This window comes from Ctenocephalides felis, unplaced genomic scaffold (assembly GCF_003426905.1).
Source record: "Ctenocephalides felis isolate EL2017-DRISC unplaced genomic scaffold, ASM342690v1 CF-g0.4_SCAFFOLD_01170, whole genome shotgun sequence".
In the NCBI taxonomy this organism is placed as follows: domain Eukaryota; kingdom Metazoa; phylum Arthropoda; class Insecta; order Siphonaptera; family Pulicidae; genus Ctenocephalides; species Ctenocephalides felis.
In genome coordinates, this window is record NW_020537324.1 from 38,210,434 (window position 1) to 38,225,161 (window position 14,728).

The following is a 14,728-nucleotide window of genomic DNA, read 5'->3' on the forward strand; positions in this document are numbered from 1 at the left end:
TACAATTAACTTTGCAAGATGTTTGATAAACTAGCTGTAAGTGGAATTCTGTCTTAAGGCAATTAAGGCATCGTGCCTTAAGGCAATTGCTGGAACTTCCCGTACCAAATATTATTAATTTTTTAAAAACGATTAACGTTTTTGAAAAAAATGTACTTTGAAAAAATAATATTTTTGAGAAACTATATATATGGACCAAAAATTACTTTTTTTTGAAAAAAAAAAATTTTTTTAATAAAAAATTTTTTTTAAAAAAAATAATTTTTTTTTAATTTTTTTTTTTTTGAAAAAATTTTTTTTTCTTTATTTTGACATATTGTGGAAGATCTGAACTTTTTTTCAAAGCAATCGTACTGATTTAACTGCATAGGGACAAAAAAAAAGCGCGTAAGCGCCGCGTCGCTGTCTAACGCATAAGCATTGGTACGGAACCCATAGGAATGTTAACAAAATGTATTCTTATTGTTAAAATCTCTATAAAATATCTGATAATTTGATGTGCATATGTCTAATGATCATTTTTGACCGCCAAATGGCTCATTTTTTTACTTTTTCCTCCATATCTCCGAAACCGCTAGACCTACCTTTATGAAAATGTGTGTGTGTGTATGTGTGTGTGTATGTATGTATGTGTGTGTATGTATGTATGTGTGTGTATGTATGTGCGGATACAAATTTTCGTCGACGATTTCGGGAACACGGGTCAACCGATTTGAATAATTCAAAAAACATTCGATTCGTATTGATAAGGAGACGTGCTGATTAGTTTTTGGCGAAGGCAGGTCTAGCCGTTCCAAAGATACGGGGCAAAAAGTGCCGAAAACGGTAGCTCAGTTTTTGAGAGAACGGAGCGTCCGATTTGAATAATTCAAAAAACATTTCACTTGTATTGACAAGATGAAGAATCGATAAAATTTTCATGAAGGTAGGTCTAGCGGATTCGGAGATATGGAAGAAAAAGTAAAAAAATGAGCCATTTGGCGGTCAAAAATGATCATTAGACATATGCTCATAAAATTATCAGATATTTTATAGAGATTTTAATAATAAGTATACAATTTGTTAACATTCCTATGGGTTCCGTACCAATGCTTATGCTTTAGACAGCGACGCGGCGCTTACGCGCTTTATATTTAGTCCCTATGCAGTTAAAGCAGTACGATTGATTGCTTTGAAAAGAAAGTTCAGATCTTCCACAATATGTCAAAATAAAAAAAAAATTTTTTTCAAAAAAAAAAAAAATTAAAAAAAAAATTTTTTTTTTAAAAAATTTTTTTCAAAAAAAGTAATTTTTTGTCCAATTTATAGTTTCTCAAAAATCTTATTTTTTCAAAGTAATTTATTTTTTCAAAAATGTTAATCGTTTTTAAAAAAATAATAATTTTTGGTACGGGAAGTTCCAGCAATTTGCCTTAAGGCACGATGCCCTAATTGCCTTAAGACAGAATTCCACTTACAGCTAGTTTTTTTCAAATCTGAAGAAATTGTTCGGTGAAAAACTAATCAACGCGAGCCCTTATCGAGTTTCTTTAAATATCTCAATTTTTTGGCTCACATACACACACATACTTGTTTCCTAATATCGATGTCAAGCTTTTGAGAATTACTTGATATGCCGAGAGTCCATAAAATTAGCAAATCAAATTTCCTGGCAAAATGAAACTTTTACCCAGAATTTAAAAAAGATGTTCTAATTGTTCAATATTTGAGTTTTATTTAAAATTCTAACATGTTTTGAAGTCATATGATATATATAAAAAATCGTTTATCTACAGTGCGGCATGAGACGGCCTACATTTGCATTCAACGCAGTACAATCGCCGCGTCGCTCTGGCAAAACACGTCGTTTCAATGTCGGAAATCATGATGGTGCTATTATAAGCGATTCATCTGGCAAGCAATGCTCTTCGAGTAGTGAAGGTACTTCTAGTAACTACGAAACTAAAGGAAATCTTATCGGCGAATGTAATTCATCTCCAACACTCGGATCACTCAGCACTTCTACGCCTCAAAAACCAGAGGGAGATATTCATAATGCTAAGAATCAATTCCGCAGGGCTGCCAACGTCTGCGGAAACGACGTCCAACTAGTTTCCACTCCACTACCATATAGCACCACAGGTAAGATAATGGCACGGAACTTTATGCATGTATTCAATATCTCCGATAAGAAATAATAAGAAAAATAATTGCATCTGTCGTCAAATCGTGTAATTTTAATAAGCACTTGATAATAACTATAACTTGATAATTTTTATGTAATGCATTTATCTATTTGTCTATTATATAATATTATATATTAGCGTTATTAGTGACTTCGTCCGCGTGGAATTTATAAGTTTTTGCATTTTTATTCAAATTATTATTTATTTTCAGTCTTCTAAAAACATTTTTATATACAATATTTATTGTACGATTTTCATAGGCTAAAACGCTAAAACAGTGATTTCTAACGTGGGAGCTACACCCCACGGCGGTAGCAAATGGGCAGATGTGTATTTGGAGGGCATGGTTAGATGCAGGGGGCAGTGAAAACATAGAACAAACAAAAATAGAAAAATAATTCAAATTAAGATTTAGAAATGTGTTGATATGTTAATTGAAACAAAGTAAAGTCGATATTTCTTGCATTGAATAATTTTTTTGAATAAAAAAAAACTACGTCAATAATATTTTATCAATAGCTTCATAAACTGATCCAGAGATGATAGGGCGCTCAAGGGGTTTCTTACATATTTTAAAAGTGGAAGTACCAATTGCATTCACTGTACTGAGTCGTTGATCGCCTATGTCTTGTTGCCCAATATTTAGCGCGCACCTTCATAATTCATTACAATATGTGATTAAATGTATCAGCATGATAAGCATCAGATAGTTGAATGATAGTTTATTTAAGAACCTTTGTATTGAAAATTATGAAGAATTTTATCGTTTGTGGCTTCTTTAACCTTCTTGCTACAAGTCGTTGATCGCCTATGTCTCGTTGCCCAATATTTAGCGCGCACCTTCATAATTCATTACAATATGTGATTAAATGTATCAGCATGATAAGAATCAGATAGTTGAATGATAGTTTATTTAAGAACCTTTGTATTGAAAATTATGAAGAATTTTATCGTTTGTGGCTTCTTTAACCTTCTTGTACATGTCGTCCCTAGACGACATCCTCATGACATACTATGTGTACGAATGTCGTGCATGGGCTTAGCCTTAGCTTCAATATTGAGAATTCTAGTTTTTTTATTGTAATTTGTAGTTTATTAAAACCGTAATTTTTAATCTTTTAACACATTTTTATTGATAATGAAAGGATTAAAGATGAAAGTGGGGATTTGCCCAACTAATTTAATCCAAAAATTTGATGATATACAAAAATGAATATATTTATTCGGGATATTTTTTGTTATTTCTTGTCTAACAATAAGTTATACCATCTTCACCTACCAATGAAAACAGAATATGGCAATTGCAAAAATTTAGGAATCAAATAATGCCTTAGAAATATAAATTATAATGATCATTTCAAAACGTTCCAAAATTATTATGTTGATACAAAAAATATCTATGTGTATTAAATAAAATATATTTTAGGTGATTGTCAAAAGCCGAGGAAGCGCAAAGAGCGTCTAGATAGTTCTTCATCCATAACACAAGAAAGAAAACTAGTGCGATCTAATAGTGAAGAAAGACCCCCTGAAGAAAAAAGTGAGATACGGCGGGTGGTGTCTCACGAAGATTTTCTTCCACTGCATGTACACAATGCTAGACTTGCCAGCCAATATGCACATAACGATAATATACATAAGGTGAGCTAATTTTTCGAATTTATTTCTATTTTTAACTTTGTGCCTTTAAACATAGTTTGTAGTTGTTTTCTTGTGGATAGTTAAAGTCGTTATCATTTCTCTTAAAAAAACAACAAATTATATTTTAAAAATGTTTATAGTTATGTACCGCGTCGAACTTGCTTTTTTTAATATTTTTATATTATCAATGTCCAATTAGTTAACATAAAACTTGCCATTTATTAACTTCCCGTATGGTAAGTTATAGTAATCGCAGAAAAATCTAAAACGAAAACTATTACATAAATTTACTTTTCATAGTCTTTATAATATTTTGGCATATCTCACAATTAGAAAAATATGATTTATATGTGCGTGTGTGTGCGAAGCCATCTGAGAGCGCGGATTAGCCGATTTGATTAATTCAAAAACATTAGATTTCTATTGATGGGGAGACATTCTGATTAGATTTTTTTTGGCTAAGGCAGTAATTTCGAAGATACGTGGCAAAAAGAGCCATAAATGGTAATTCAATTTTTGAGAGAACTGAGCGTCCGATTGTAATGATTTAAGACCCATTTTACTTGTATGGACCGAATAGTCAAGTGACTAAATTTTTTGCGTCAAAGTTAAAAACTGTTTAACTGAACATTGATTTGGCATTGATAATTTTAATTTCTAAAAAAAATACTGATATATTATTTTTTAATTGCTCAGACATCAGATCTTATTGTTAGTCACAAGGTGTATTAAATAGACAAAAAATCATGCTGCTATATCGTTTTTTATGTTTACTTAAGTGAAATATTTTATTTTATTTAAAATGTTTGTTAGTCAAATCATTTTTTTTTTAAATGTTAATCGTTTTTAAAAATATAACTTTTGGTACGGGAAGTACCAGCAATTTGCCTTAAGGCACGATGCCATTGTGCGACGATCGGCCAAGCCGTTTCTTCGTAAATGGCAGAGAAGTAAAAAGTCTTTCGTCCACGTTTTAGCCCGCAATTCTGAATCGATTTTGAAAATTCAAAAATCGTTCGAAAGATATTGGTTGGGAATCGACCTGATTAGTTTTTGGTAGAGATCGGCCGGGCCGTTTTCTTGTAATAAAGTTTTAAAAAAAAATTTTGACGATTTTTATGATTATTTTTTTGACGGTAGAATCCATAGTCTTCTATATCATACTAAAATATTACGGCCCTACGACAACAGGTTCAGCTTTAAAAATTCGTCAAAGTTTGCAAAAATTGGTATCGTTTTTTTGGCATTTGTCAAAATTAGACCTTTGATCGACGTTTTCTCCAAAACGCCTGAGCCGATTTTAGAAATTTAAAAGCTATTTGATGTATTTCGGTGAGGACTATCGTTTGTCAGTTTTGTGTGACGATCTGCCAAGCCGTTTCTTTGCAATTTGAAAAAAAGTGTTAAACTTTTCGTCCACATTTAAGCTCATCCTACCGAACCGATTTTAAAAAATCAAAAATTGTTCGAAAGATATTAGTTGGGAATGGTACTGATTAATTTTAGGTGAAAATCTACCGAGCCGTTTTCTTGTTATTACCTGTTGAAAAAAAAATTTAAGCCGATTTTCATGGAACTTTTTTTGGCGATATACATCATGATCTTATAGAACTTACTGTAATATTGCGGCTTTACGACAAGTAGTTTAATTTTAAAAATTCGTCAAATTTTGCTAAAATTATTATTGTTTTTTTAAAGTAGGATTAATGAAGTATATTATTTACTCTTTTTTTTATTAAGTCGATTATTTACACATATCTGGAAGTTCATGTAACTTGCCTCAAGGCTAAATACCAAACCAACTAGTTTTATAATGATTTACACTCTAAAAAAATCCCTTAACAAACTTCAAAAAGATGCATCAAAATCTGAATAATCGTTTCACACATCGTTACAGAAGAATTTTATATATAAGAAGATATATATTGGAGTATGTAAATTTGGTGTTGATATATATTAAAAGTTTTAATAATTCGTTTTAATAATCGTTTTAATTTAAAACGATATGTGGAATCGGACAATAGCACCAAATAAAAAAAAACTAAAGCAATTAGGAAATCAGATTTATTAATCTATACGTTTCAGTCCTCGTCGAGACCGCCATTCAGTGGAAAACTTTTTTATAATTAATTTATGTATAAAAAGAAAGTGGATATAAACATATTGAACTTAAAGATATAGAATATATTTTTAAGAGGAATATAAAAGATATCTTTTTGATGGTCGATTTCCAACCAATATCTTTCGAAGGGTTTTAGAATATTTAAAATCTATTCAGAATTTACAAAAAACGGCTTGGCTGATCGTGGCGCAAAATTGATAAACGATAGTCCTTACCGAGTTACATTGAACGGCTTTTAAATTCTTGAAATCGGCCCAGCCGTTTTTGAGAAAACGTCGACGAAATGTCAAAAATTCGTTCACACACACACACATACTTTTTTCAAATTTGGTCTCATTCGATTCAGAATGGCTTAAAACGTCGAGAAAACATAAACTTAGCAAATCGGATTTTTTGATAAAAGCATAAACTTCTTCTTCGGGAAGTTAATTAGTATATTGGTATCCAATGTATAAATAAATAATACATTTAAAAAATAGTGCGTGTAAGGATCACAGGCGATTGAAGTAAAACCTATTTGCTACTGTACAAAGTAACAATTTTAAGTTAAGTAAAAATAAATATATCATATAACAATTCTGAAAAATGTTTATTAGTAATATGGTAACACTCGTGATGTGATTATACACATTTATAATAATGATAAATTATAAATTATATATATAATTAATTATATTAATAATAAATTAATAATTAATTATATATTTATAAGGTCATTAAAAATATGTATAATATTTAGAAACAATAATGTAATTAAAGCCATACATCAAATATGACATGATCGGTTTGTCATTGTAATTAGCATTAGAAACGAACCTTCATTAGAGAAATGAAGTAATTTGCTGATTTATAAATTTTATAATATTCGTTCACACAGTGGATTATATTAAACAACGCCTAAACAAATATTGTTCTTGCAACTTCACTCATCATGTAACAATTGTGTTTGAAGAACTTCATGTAATTAAAATTAACATACATTCATTGACTGCTTGTGTTTTTTTACTTTTTCGCTGGCGATATAATCTCGTTCTTTGAACAGCTGTAATATCTGTCTTGCCTAAAAAATATTTTCCATTACAATAATCTTATATAATAACCTAATTTTTTCACATATTATCTTTAGTTTATAATTAGTACACTTTAAAATGTAATTATATTGTATTATTGCCTTGAGCGTTGAACAGTGGCGTAACTATAGGGTGGCGTGGGCGGCAAAATACCACGGGCCCCCGACCTAAGGGAGCCCCGGCCCAAGAAACCGCGGACTCCCGCGAAAATACATTTTTACATTGTACATAAATTTTATTTCACTCGAAACTTATATTTTATATTTTTTAAGTTCAAAGTCAGAGTTAATCATTCAACCAGGCTTGCGTCGAACTTACATTCGGCCGAATATCAAATAGTTAAAACCAAAAGAGTCGCCCCCGCACAGCGAAAGTATTGTGTTTTATCTTTTATGCGATGAAGAGCTGCGATGGATCTGCATTGGAAAATCTTTAGTTTATATAATATGATATCAAGAATGAATGAATGAATTTATTATTGTATATATAATAATTTGTACTTTATCGACTTTTATAAAAAAACGTGAAGAACTCTTTTCTCAATTTCAGTGGCGTAGCGTGCCTTCGCGGGGCCTTGTATCAAAATATGTTTGGAAGCCCCCTTAAGAAGAAATTTTTCATCACGAAATATAAAAATACATAAAATTAGAAGAATAGTTATTTATTTTTCTAATTATTTTTCTATCTAATTTTCTATAATTTTCTGAATTTTTCATAAATGATTTCAGATAAAAATATTCCCCCTCATCTTTTTTCGAAAAACTGAATTATTAAGTGATCTTTAGATTTTCTAAAGTTTCTGTCTCTAGGAACAACAGACTAGGTCTGGTAGACATTCCTGTCCCAAAGTTTTTAAGCAATTTATTTTAGTTTTAGTTTTGAATATAATCGTATTCGTGAAGCACATACAAAGTTTTGAAATCTTTTTCAAATATTTTGCAGTACAATTAATTCTTTTAAAGCATTAGCTTACAAGTTGAAGTTGAATACCTATCAATAACAAAAGGAAATGCTAACTACGTCCAAGTTATTTAATTTTTTATAAATCATTGTTTTACATTAGAGTTTTCATCAATTTCTGTTTACGCTCGTTGGGCCCCCTGCTCAATATTCAAAGAATACATCATTGTTATAGTTATGTTATTTAGTTGAGTTGTATGTATATACAATAAAGTCATTCATTATATTCAATATAAGCCTTTACTAAATAAAGAGCTATGTTAGGTTTTTTATCGCCGAAAATACAAACATTATTTTCGGTTTTGAAAATTAAAGTTTACTTTCAGAAGCAGATTATACTTCTGACATGTGGACTGCGACAAGTTTCTTTCTTAGTTTTCTTTATTATAATCGGTATATTGCTGATTATACTATTTGTTGCAAGCCTAATTTCAACACATTCTAAACGAAAGGATTTTAATTCGTTTTAGAACACATTCACACTAGTTACTTCATATTTTTTTGCGTTTTCGTTGAACAGTTTATGAGTTTTTAATTATTCTGGCCATGATATAAAAAAATGGAATATTTTATCAAGATTTGAATGTAATAACGATATAACATTAAAAATATTTAAGCCTACTAGATGTGCAAGACATTCCGATGCCAAATGAAAGTATTTCATATAAAAAAAGTTTGCAAACTACAATTATTTTATTATTGGTTTTCCATTGTAATATTCTACTAGCATTTAAAACGCTATAATCTAAAACCAACGATCTTTCAAATACTATAAACATTTAAAAATTTGTTAAGAATTAGAAAATTATTGACATGAATTTGGAAATTTAAAATTAGACGCCACTAGTGTAGTAGAAAAATGATTTATCAATCAAGAATTTTTTTAAAACTCGTCATAGGAAGGTAATACACTATTTTATTTTGACAAGCTTTGGGAATTCATATTCAAGATACTGAAAGTTTGTTCAAAGTGAATATATTTCATCGAGTATTGAACATTATTATTAAACAAATTAAATCTTGTTTCTTCCGATGAATTAATATGTTCCAAATTTCTGTATTTTGCTACAATAGAAGTTTTCAGTGATACTGATCAATTAAATAAAATCTCTATAATTCGTTTAGATAAAAAAGACATATATTAATATCATATTATATTAATATATTAATATCAGAAAATCAGAATAAACAAATTTTAAAATTATTATTTAATAGATCAGCCATAAAAAACCTTTCGTTCAGATTCTGAACCATATGCCAGGAAAATTTAGTTTTCGATCAACTTTCAGAGGCGGAATAGGAAATTCTTCGGAATAGACACTTTTACGCAACTGAAAGCAGTAAGAAAAGATTTTATTTATTAAATAGCTTATTGAAGTATCATTTTTTTTTATTTCATTTTGAATATGTGCAAGGTTAATTATTGTTTCTTCAAAAAGAAGCTAGATGACAAATGTCTTCATCTTCGTTAAAAAAAATCGTCCAAAAGGTATTGAAACGGAGTGGATTACCGAGAAAATGAATACTTTTCAATACTGTTTTCAATCATAATTTTTCATACAGATCGAACGTCACTACTTAATCAATAAAATTAATTACAGTAAAAAAAGAAATTGTTAATAGAAGGTTATGTAATAATTAATTTATTTCAATTTCCATTTATTCTAACGTTGAAAATATTCACCAATATTAGCTTATTGAAGTATCATTTTTTTTATTTCATTTTGAATATGTGCAAGGTTAATTATTGTTTCTTCAAAAAGAAGCTAGATGACAAATGTCTTCATCTTCGTTAAAAAAAATCGTCCAAAAGGTATTGAAACGGAGTGGATTACCGAGAAAATGAATACTTTTCAATACTGTTTTCAATCATAATTTTTCATACAGATCGAACGTCACTACTTAATCAATAAAATTAATTACAGTAAAAAAAGAAATTGTTAATAGAAGGTTATGTAATAATTAATTTATTTCAATTTCCATTTATTCTAACGTTGAAAATATTCACCAATATTTCATGTTTGATTTTCAAGAAAAAATAAGTTTTATGTATTTTTTGTTATTATTTTTATATAATTACAACTAAATTATAATTATACCTCTAAATCAACACTTTACTTTTATCTTTTTTTGTATAATATCATAAGTTAAAGCCATAAAATATAAATTAGTCGAAGATGGTTTGCTAGTTGTGATAAAATTCATTAAAAATTGTTTTAGCCAGTAGTAAAACAGCGTGTAAATGACTATTAACGTTTATTAAACAAAATTAGATAAATTAAAAATTGAGCACCACGCTAGGGTCCCAATAGAAGGCTTTGCCACTGGTCCCGGAGGATCTAGTTATGCCACTGGCGTTGAATAAATAAACTAAATAACTTCAAAGATTTATAGAAACTTCGAATAATATAGAAACCTGTGCATGGCATCGTGCTTTAAGGCAAATTGCTGGAACTTTCCGTACCGTAACTAAAATTTTTGGTACGGAATCAAAAAAAAATTACGAAAATGTGTACACATTAATAAAATCTCTATAAAATATCTGATAATTTGATGTACATATAAACAATAAACATTTTTGACCGCCAAATGACATTTTTACCTTATTTTCAATAAGAGTTCAAACCGCTAGACCTGTCTTCCCAAGAATTCAATCAGTTCTTCATCTTGTCAATACAAGTAAAATGTTTTTTGAATGTTTTTTCGCACTTTTTGCCCCGTATCTTCGAAACGGCTAGACCTGCCTATGCCAAAAACTAATCAGCACGCGTTCTTATTAATATGAATCGAATGTTTTTTAAATAATTGAAATCGGTTGAACCGTGTTCCCGAAATCGTCGACGAAAATTTGTATCCGCACACACACGCACACATACACAAACATCCATTTTTTCTAAGATATGCCAAAATGTTCAGAAACCTCTGAAACGTAAAGAAATATAAAAAAATTCATTTTCGATTTTTTTGCGATTACTATAACTTGCCCTACGGGAAGTTAATAATTTCTAGTCAATAAACTTTCGTTTAGTACAAATGTTTAATTTGTTTCATTATTTTCAAGGAACAGGGTAAAATATTCTTCTGATTCGTCATTTATCATTAAATCAACATTTGTACTACGATGTAACTTTAAAATGTTTATTTATCTATGCCGATTTCCTCGTTGATATCGGTACGCATACTATCTGTGGTAAGCATACAATGATGCATACGTTGACGCCGGTACGCATGCAAACAACGACAGATCTCTATTCACATACACGACGACTAATCACAATCGATCCGTATTGATATAGCATCGCGAGCGAATGGCAAATCGTTGGCATTCGACTCTTATCTGCCGTAACTCACTTCCGTTGCATTTGTACGGATTTACACCCTAGTCGTGCCTAAAGAAGTTTTACTTCAAAAAAGTATAATATTATAGGTTTCATTTGAACAAATTAGTGTTGTGATTTGAGGCACAAATTCTTTACAACACATGCCGTAGAAATATTAAATGTGTCAAATTTATTTTGTAAATTTTCTTTCAAGGTGGCATCCAGCGAGACACCAAAAAAATTCAATAGAACAGCTAACGAAATTATATCGCATGGTGAATTCATGAAAAAATATAATAAAAGTGATAGGTCGCCGGCAAGATCACGTTTGGACGATTACTCACAGAGAACTCGCCTATCGCCCGATAGCTGTGCATCATATTGCGAAGATGCTGATCATGAAGGTCGCAGACATACCGAGCGCTTTTCCAGGGCTAGGATACCTCAAGCTTCTTCGCGAAAGGGTAATACTTTACGTTTACACTTGATTACTATAAACGAGTAGTACAATAAGAGAAATAAGCCTATTGATTGATGTTTCATTTAAATAAAACGCTCAATCCACCTCACTTCACATATGAGTTCGCAGTGATTTTACATGCTACCGAAACAAATTTAAAAAATTGCAAATGCATTTGTATAACTTAAGTTATTTATTTTTAATAGATGTTAATTTGTTCATTGTAACGATTCTTTCATCGTAAGTTCTGAATGTTATTGAACATTTATGTAAAATTAATTAATTGCTCGAAACTAGTATCTGCATAATTAGGCACCATTAATCTCATGTTGTAATATTTTTTTTCATTATTTTATAGCGATTTGAGTCAATTTACTTTACTTTACTTTAACTTTTCAGTCTCTAATGGTAATAGAATACGTCGTGCTCAGCAAAGATGTTCTCGTCAAACATCTGCTCAGTCACAAGATGAAAATGAAAATATAAAGCCAATGTGTTCCACGCAAGCACAACAGAATTTTGAAACTGTCATTGTAGAGAACAAACATGCTCCTTTTCCTTGGTCTGAACCTTGCGATTTCCGCCCTATGCCTAGTTTTCACGCAGAAAATTTTATATCAAAAAAATGTATAAATGATTATAGTGCGGACCAAATAAGCAATTCATCTGTGACTTGTAAGTTGAGAAAAGCTGATGATTCTGAAGATGTTGTGCGAATGACAGAGTGTCATGCTCGAAAATACGAACATCATACTAAAGCCTTATCCGAAAATAACAGTGTTAGCGCTAAAACAGAAAAGGCAGAATTTACCGATACATTGTGCCTCACACTACCGGAAGAGCGGCTTAAGCAAATTTCTAGAAAATTAGCTGGTATTAAGAAACGCATTGCAAAATATGAAGAGACTTACGAAACCCAAAATGGTTACAGAATGTCGCAAGCCGATAAGATGGGAGACAGAGTGTTAAAGAAATTATACAGTGAAATTCAAAAATTAAGAAAAGAAAAATTGCGTTTGAAAATAGATCCGATTACTTTAACAAGTTACGGTAAAGTTGTTTCAAGTAATGAGAGCTTAAAAACAGATGATGATAATAACTACAGCAAACTTAAAGAAATCAAGACTACCCTTGCAGATATTGAAAAGGTATGCTTCATTAATTTAAGCGTTAAATTTTATGTTTTATATTTCTTTATTTTACTTAAATTTCAGAGGCTTCAAGACAAGCGTGATAAATCTAATCGGCCATTGGACTTAGAACAAATGACTCCTGAGCAGTTGGGCGATGAAAAAGTTGCCATGCAAAAGGCACTATTGTTTTTGGAAGCAAAGTACGGTCGCCCCACAACACGCGAAGAAAGGGATTTAGCACATCCCCTGTATGACCGATATCGCCAGGTTAAGCGGCTTATGTTACGAACGCATATGGTAAGCACTGCATTCAACTGATTTATTACCAGTTAATAGTTCATATGGTATTATATTTTATATTTGTATGAATCTGCACGTTTCGTGGTTCAATGATTAGGTATGGAGTTAATAATTTAAATTGTAATTTCTCGCGCGTACTTTTTCAGAAATTAATTTTAATCGCTATAATTATTAAGTCTTCATAAAATTTAACAGATTGTTTTACAAATCTAAACTTCTATGAACGTTGAATAGATTTGTGTTAATCGACCAGGTCATTTCTTTCCTAATTATATGTTCTGGGTTTTGATTACTTTTGTTTGATTGATCTTTTTGGCCGATTATGTGAATTTAAAAATTATTTGATAGTTTGCAAGATAGATAAATGTGTACCAATAAATAATTTCTTAGTAAATTTATCAATTGCCTATTCAAAGTTTATTTTCGGTGGTAAATTGCAGTACCATCTTAATCTTCATCTTTTGGTATATTGGACAAGTAAATTTTCTTTGTGAATAAATATGAATTTTGCATTATTACTAATTCGTAAAATCTCATGTTATAGTTTCTTAATATGGAAAATCTATAATGTTTTCTTTGTTTTATTTTTAGACAAAACTAAACTCGAGTATAAATGAACTCGAAACTATATTGGAGCATGAAACAATGGACTTCATTCCATCTGATTCATCTCAACCATCAATTGCATCATTGCAACTTAATTCTGAAAGATGCAATCTACAATTGTCCAGTTCTACTCATGATGTTTCACCTTTAATAACACGTTCAGATATCTTCAATTCAGATAAATTAAAATCCCCAAGCAGATCAGTTGATGAATCACCTCCATCCTCAATAAACTCGACCGATTCGAATTCAACATCAACAAGTTCTGTGAATGAAAACTTCCATAATTTACCACTAGTTGAGTTAAAATTACAACTGACAGCAACTCAGGAAGAGAAAAAGGAACTTAGAAGGTCTATTAAAGAATATGAACACAACTTTGAAATGAAAACGGGAAAGAAAATGCAAAAGGAAGACAGGGCTAATATGGAAACTACTTACAGTTTGTATAAACAAGTTAAGGCTAAACTTAGACTGTTAGAGGCATTAGTCAACAAGCAAAAACCAAAGTGAGATTTATAATATAATTACCAACATAATAGAAATTGCTTATTAGATCCTATAAGGTGTAATCTATAATATCGTGGTAATATTATTTACAAATATTAGTTTATACAAATTGATATTGTTATTTTTAATAATGGTTATTTAAGTGAAAATTTTGTTAATTAAATTGTTGTTACAATATTTAAATAAAAAATAGTTTTTATTTTATAACAAACAAATGTCATATATAATATCATAAACTTATTTTGTATCTCACATTATGCATATATTATGCCCATATTAACGTTTTGAAATAATAGTGTTAGAACAAAATGAAAATTGTTTTATTTATAAAATTTGAAAAATTGTACTAAGTGATTATTTTTTATGGAATTATTCAACTTTATTAGTGACTTTGTTACAGATGTAGGGTGAATTTTTTCATATATTTTATTAGGTTGGTTT

The 14,728-nt window shown here is 30.1% G+C and overlaps 1 protein-coding gene across 1 annotated transcript; it reads left to right on the plus strand.

Moving 5' to 3' along the window:
* Positions 1-1,778: 1,778 nt before the first annotated feature.
* On the plus strand, positions 1,779-14,313 carry LOC113365990. Its single transcript, XM_026607536.1, has 6 exons — positions 1,779-2,121; positions 3,592-3,806; positions 11,493-11,742; positions 12,138-12,886; positions 12,953-13,168; positions 13,763-14,313. The coding sequence occupies exons 1-6, from the start codon at positions 1,782-1,784 to the stop codon at positions 14,288-14,290; spliced, it is 2,298 nt and encodes a 765-aa protein (XP_026463321.1). The 5' UTR covers positions 1,779-1,781; the 3' UTR covers positions 14,291-14,313.
* The last annotated feature ends 415 nt before the right edge of the window (positions 14,314-14,728 follow it).

Coding starts and splice junctions, on each gene's coding strand:
- LOC113365990 (XM_026607536.1), top strand. CDS start 1,782: ATGAGACGGCCTACATTTGCATTCAACGCAGTACAATCGCCGCGTCGC. Junction 11,743..12,137: donor TCAAGCTTCTTCGCGAAAGG/GTAATACTTTAC, acceptor TTAACTTTTCAG/TCTCTAATGGTAATAGAATA. Junction 13,169..13,762: donor TTATGTTACGAACGCATATG/GTAAGCACTGCA, acceptor TTTTATTTTTAG/ACAAAACTAAACTCGAGTAT.